Genomic DNA, 6,000 nt, shown 5'->3' with positions numbered 1-6,000 from the left:
GTAATGGCCCTTTGATAAAAAGGTGTTTTTTCTGTGTGTTGCCAGATACGCAAAAGCTTGTCCGGACTACTCATCATAAACTACGGGTGCAGTTTTATCCAAACTTTACAGGAATGATCAGTACCAAGTCTAGTTGTGCACTGTCCGTCTGTCTGTCCGTCTGTCACAAAATTTGTCCCAACATAAAAATTGGCCATCATGAGGCGACACATGTGATTACTTGATCGCTCTGTTTTTTTATTTTATTGCTTATTAAATATTAAGCTTTATCAATAAATATTAAGTACAGTAACACTTCTCATACAGGTCATGTCTACAGATAAGATAAATTATATTATGATAATGTAGATCATGAAAACCTAGTGGATGAGGATTGTCTCTAAGAGCAATGCATTAGAATTGCAGCCACTCGATATCCTTTCGTTATCGTTAGTTGCTACTAAACGGGGTCAAATTGCTGCAGTCAATGCATCTCTAGCTCCACAAGATTAAATGTTTTTACCCTTGGTGTTGTTTTAAGTTTGAAACACTCGAAGTAAGCCAAAATAAAAGTTCCTGTTTCAGCACATAATTACGACCTAAGTGTGTTGATGCGCCGTGAAGCAAACAAAACAAAACAAATTATTCAAGTCACTAACTTATCTTTACTCTTTTAAGTTATAGCTTTAAGTTAGTTTCACTATTTTCCATTTTAGATTCATAGTAAAACTAGTTCTTATGTGCGCTTCCCGAGTCTTACCAGTGTAAATGTCATGAAAGGAAACATGGACGTGTCATGAATAGGAACTCGAACCAATAAACTCCGGGTTAAGAAGCAGACACGTCTGGCGGCATCAGGATACCGCCGTTGATTTCAAATGAGTGACATGAATAAGTCTTAATGGTTTACGAGATGCATGGACATTTATTTATTTTTTCATTTATTCATATTTCAAATTTATGAAAAAACACAGTACATGCACATAAATTATTCATTGGCCTACCAAACTGGCTTACGGAACGTCCGTGGTTCTACTCAGGTGCCCGTTTGTGCCTGAAATAATGCACGGAAGGGCACCTGTGGTCTTCCTCCACCAGTAAAGCTGGAACGTCGCCATATGACCTATAAATGTGTCGGTGTGACGTAAAACACAAACAAACATATTCATTGGCAAGCGCAAAATTAGCATCTTTCGAGTTCTCACAATTCAAGTCATAGATTAAAAATAAACAAATATTTTACAAACATTACAATATTTTTTATTATAAAAATTCTATTTTTTCTTATAAATTTTATCATATTATTTATTTCAAAACATTCGTTGTCAAATACACATTTTTAAGGATTATTTGTGTGTGTGTTGAATTGTTCTTGAGTTTTATATATACATTTTCCAGGTAGAATGCAAATACTTTGTATATGCATCTTCTCGGTCCTTGTTCGATAATTATGAACAGTCTGGCTGTGCGGTAGCAACATATGGGTGTGCTGTTTGTGGTGGTGGAAACCACCCGAGGCTTTTGTGGCTGTAAAAACAAAAATCATAAGATATGCAGACAAAACATAAAGTACAATATTTTTCAATTATTTGTTTTGTTCTTGGTTAATACAGAATTGTTTTTAGTACGATTGTATAAGAACCTATAAGCTTAACGATACACTATTCAATCCGTTCCTTGAACAAACCAGTACTGAGCAATGAATTTTAAGCTTCTTGTTAAAGGCAACAATTGCTTGCCCCTGACGGGTTTGAATCCACACAGCTAGCGATCCTCAGATTACTAGTCTGAAGCGTTAACCACTTGGTCATGCACGTGTTCGGGCTTCAAACACAATGACACGTTATAGATGATGTTGTCACTTACCATCTTTGTCATGTAACAATTTTGTGGGTACATATGTAGAACCATCTTAGGCTGGCTAGATGATTTGCTTGCATAAAATAATTCATAGTCGTTTCTAGGTTTGAACACAGCCGTTACAAATGACTCAAATGCAGCGGCAGGTAACATTCGGCCATGAAAGCACATTAGGATTAGGACTTAACGTATTATCGATTATATTTTGAAGAGTCAAACACCAGATCAAATCAGGAATTGCTTGGTTCTGATTCACTTGACAATGTGTAAAAGGAATTTTTGATATTTTACTTTGTCATACGAAATATTACAACAATAAGGACTGGTTAAAACTTGTCTGGTATTATAATTGTAGTAAAATCATGAAGCAATTATGAACGAATTAGGACTTACTTTAAGGTGCACTCCGTGACAATATTCATACACCTGGCTTTTGTCAATGTGCGACCGGAAGAAATCCACTACGGTCTTGTTCTGCCAATCTACGGTGTGTATCACATGATTCAACTAAAAAGAAAAACAATGTTATACTTTTAACCAATATAAATCATGTTCTAGTATATTTTTAGAAACATCAAGCATTATGAGCAGACGACAAGGTGGCTGATTTGTTGCATTTGTGTTTTTCCCGCTTACAAGCGTGTTTTCGCACCCCGATCCCGCCATTTTAGCTTGTAAATTCTCGACTTTTCGATTGGCGGGGTCAGAGGACTAAAACACGAATGGCACAAATCAGTCACCTTTACGTAAAAATTAACTGACTCAAAACAATCAATTCTTATGAGAGGTATAAAAAAAAAACGGTATTTAAAAAAAATATTGTTGGTTTTTAAGCAATTTTGATCCAAACTTAAAAAAGTGCTAAAAAAACCATTGACTTTATGTAAAGTGATAATTCTTATTGATTACAGCAAGTAAACACTATTAAATAATATGTAATTGTAATAGAATACATACATACTGAGTTTTTGACACACAGGGTGAATAATCAAAATTAAGCCGCCCTCTATATTATTAGCAATATTAAACATATGTCATAAAGAAATTCATTAAACATGTAAGCCGCTTATTAACAATCATAACATATTTACAATTAAAATTTATTATTTTTTAAATAGATAATTCTTTTACCTCTGTATAGTCAAATCGGGAAATTGTCATAGATTAGGCGAGAAACACGTTTTTCAACTTGAATTTCGGTTAAGTAGTAAGGAAAATGTTTAAGCACACTTTTCTTCTCTCGTAGACAAAACCCCTGTAACAATACAACAAAGACTAAACCATTTACATAATTAAAATGCCGGATGATTTAAAATATGTTTATTCCAATAAAAAAACCAATTTACTGGTTAAAAAAAACATTTACATTTGATTTACGGACATGGCATTATACCGCATTCGAAACAAACATATGACAAAGAGGTCGACACACGAAACTCTTTAATGTCAAGAATTAAATTCATAATTCAAAAATCGCCTTGAAGATGGAAGGGGGCATAATTCTAAAGTTAAGGGGTCTGTTTAGGTTTCGACGGACAAATTCAGCAAGGTTCTGGTGTAGTAGTGTTTAATAAAGGCCAATTTTGCCACAAAAATGCTTTCATTTTTCATTTCTCAAATTTGTATTACTTTGGTGAACTTTAATAGTATACAAAAATGTAACTCATTGACGAATTACCTTAAACTATATGTTTGTATGTGGTGCTTTTTGTTCTGGCAATAATTCAGAGTTATAGAGAATAAGTTCTTTTGTATGGAAGTCAACATTACTGCATTTTGCTGCTTACGACAAATTGTTTCACATTTATCGCTACTTTTTCTCATGTAACAAGCATCCAACATTCTCCATAGCCCCTACATAAGAATTATAAAATTTTCATGTTTGCCCTTTATAAAGTAGTAAACATTTATTTTTTTTTCTGAGGCATAATATGCCATTTAAATTTGCGATCGCTAAAGGAGAAGAAATAGATAAAAAGATTGAACCAACCGTGGTGGCTGCTGTGTGCGACCCGTCGAATGCGTAAGTACAGTCGACCTGGAAACTATCACCCCTGAAAATGAAATATATCTATTACCTTTACTCTTATAATTCAATTTCATTTATATTGCCCGTTTACATTCATTGGCCACTTTTGTCTTACCCTTGAGTAAATTTATGTCAGCAAGCTATTCCAACAAGCTTGCCGAAACCTTGGTGCTTTCTGACCTAACCAAGAGTTAGTTTCGTACACAGAGGTGTATTTTGAGATCTCTCTCCATCACTTAAGCTGGAAAGTCGTCATACGATGCATAATACTGTGTTCCGGCGACGTTAAACCCGATCGAATAGAATATAATAAATAAATTAATAAAACAGATGGCAAAGCATGATTTTTCTTTATTAATCGTAACTTATCATTAATTCATTATTCCTGATTTATTTTAATTATATAGCCTTCGGGATATCAGCCCGTAAAGTCACATGTTTTACATCACATTTTCTTTCGTTCACATGACTAAACTGTCAACCAGGCGAAAACCGGCGGCTGGGTTTTATTTACGGCAATTTTATTGTTCAAAAACTAATACCTTGACAATCAAAAAAAAGCATTGGCTCTGGCCTTATGCTTCGGATAAGAGGCCATGTACGCGGAACACCAAACTCATAGTCCGGAATAACACTGTTATGATTGATTGTTAAAGTTATTGCAAATTCAATCAAAATTTTAAAGCTTACTGGATATACGGGTACTTCTTTCGGCAACATTCGGACTTTTCTTTGGAAGTCGGAAGTCGTAGTTAGGGTCTGTGATAATGGGTTTAAAGCTCGACGCCATTCCTGAAATGTTCGTGTTTTCATAGCAACGCCAAGCAGATGAGAATGTTGAAGAGCCCCGATGATTTTGAACTCCGTCAAGTTACTCTCTGTAAACCCCTGATTAAAGATTGTTAAATAATAAATATTGCTTGCATTGACGAAACCAACTAAAATGCCATATTTAAGTCGATGAACGTAGTATCTTACAGATAGTTCTCGAATTTTTACAATATTTGCCTCCCTTGATTTAAGTGGCAGCCATTTTGGGGGTCAATATTCTTTACAGTAAAATTGACAAAATATGACGAAATAGGAATTTCAAGGAAAATTATATTACGAAAAATCGAATCGAATATTGTTTTAATAACTATTAATTACTATTATTTACTCATTCCGAATGAAAGAGAGAAAACACATACCCTAAACATTTTTGGTTTTTATCCATATCTTAGGTCATTTATCCATATCTTAGGTCATTCAGTTTTAACATTTTATGTAAACGCCTCAACAAAAGAACGAACTTTACTTCAAAAATAATGAAAAATTTTGACCCAATTGAAATAAACAAATTATTAAAGTCTTTACAGCTAATTGTAATCTATACATTACACGTGACAAACAGTTGGCACTACAATATGACTTTGTTACGAAGTCACTCAAGCCTGGCGGAATGACTTGGAAGTAGTTGACGCTGTGTCCCAACTCCAACATTCCAGCCTCATGTTGCCTTAAGGTTGGTGTAAGTGTTATACGGATTCCAGAGTCGTCAATCATATCCGAGCGTCTAGTGGGATTATCGTAATGCGTCTCCATGATGTAGAATACTTCGTCTTCCGGCCCCCCAATAGAAAAAACCCACGTGATCGGGAAAATAAAATGGCTGGAATTTTAAATAGTCAAAAATAATCGAAAACAACTTGCTCAGAGCAAAAAGAATAGATCGAAAACCATACATAAAATTATAGGGATGTTATTTTATATTAATTCACGACGTGGTATTATACAACAAACATGCCTAGAATTTGGAGTATAGTGATACGAAAGTCTATCGAAACAGACAAAAGCATATTAGATTTTATTCACAAAATAAGTTAAAGAAAAATGAACGTCAAATTTAAAATCACCGTTTGATGCGCTTTATTTAAAAAAAGTTGAAGACATCATAATTAAAATAATCATTGTAAGTCTGTGTAAGTACATACTATGCATATAAAATTTAAAGTGAAAATAGCACATGCAGTATAAAAATTTTGTTTCAAGATTTGAGACACTTTGTCACAAATCATATAAACATCAAAGGAGCGTCTTTGTGATCTGGAACATAAACAGTCTTGTCAACTAGACGTTTTTCTATTGAAAAT

At 34.1% G+C, this 6,000-nt stretch overlaps 1 protein-coding gene and 1 pseudogene across 1 annotated transcript; both read right to left on the bottom strand.

Annotated features, from left to right (window-relative positions):
• Positions 1-1,216: 1,216 nt before the first annotated feature.
• LOC132750075 (uncharacterized) lies at positions 1,217-3,013 on the bottom strand. The gene is made up of 3 exons (XM_060740051.1): positions 2,971-3,013; positions 2,233-2,346; positions 1,217-1,506 (listed from the first exon to the last, which is right to left on the bottom strand). Exons 1-3 carry the CDS (start codon positions 2,998-3,000, stop codon positions 1,285-1,287), a joined length of 366 nt encoding a protein of 121 aa, XP_060596034.1. The 5' UTR covers positions 3,001-3,013; the 3' UTR covers positions 1,217-1,284.
• An 874-nt stretch (positions 3,014-3,887) lies between these two features.
• Positions 3,888-6,000, bottom strand: part of LOC132750630 (uncharacterized) — a 42,332-nt pseudogene continuing 40,219 nt past the window's right edge.

This window comes from Ruditapes philippinarum, unplaced genomic scaffold (genome assembly GCF_026571515.1).
Source record: "Ruditapes philippinarum isolate M1 unplaced genomic scaffold, ASM2657151v2 ctg1875_1_1_1_1, whole genome shotgun sequence".
NCBI lineage: Eukaryota > Metazoa > Mollusca > Bivalvia > Venerida > Veneridae > Ruditapes > Ruditapes philippinarum.
This window is presented reverse-complemented; position numbering and strand designations above follow the sequence as displayed.

Bases quoted from the DNA above. Each gene is read 5' to 3' on its own strand.
- LOC132750075 (XM_060740051.1), bottom strand. From the start codon at position 3,000: ATGACAATTTCCCGATTTGACTATACAGAG. The intron at 2,347-2,970 runs GTAAAAGAATTA...TTTTCTTTTTAG, and splicing joins CCCGATTTGACTATACAGAG to TTGAATCATGTGATACACAC. The intron at 1,507-2,232 runs GTAAGTCCTAAT...TTGTTTTTACAG, and splicing joins GTCACGGAGTGCACCTTAAA to CCACAAAAGCCTCGGGTGGT.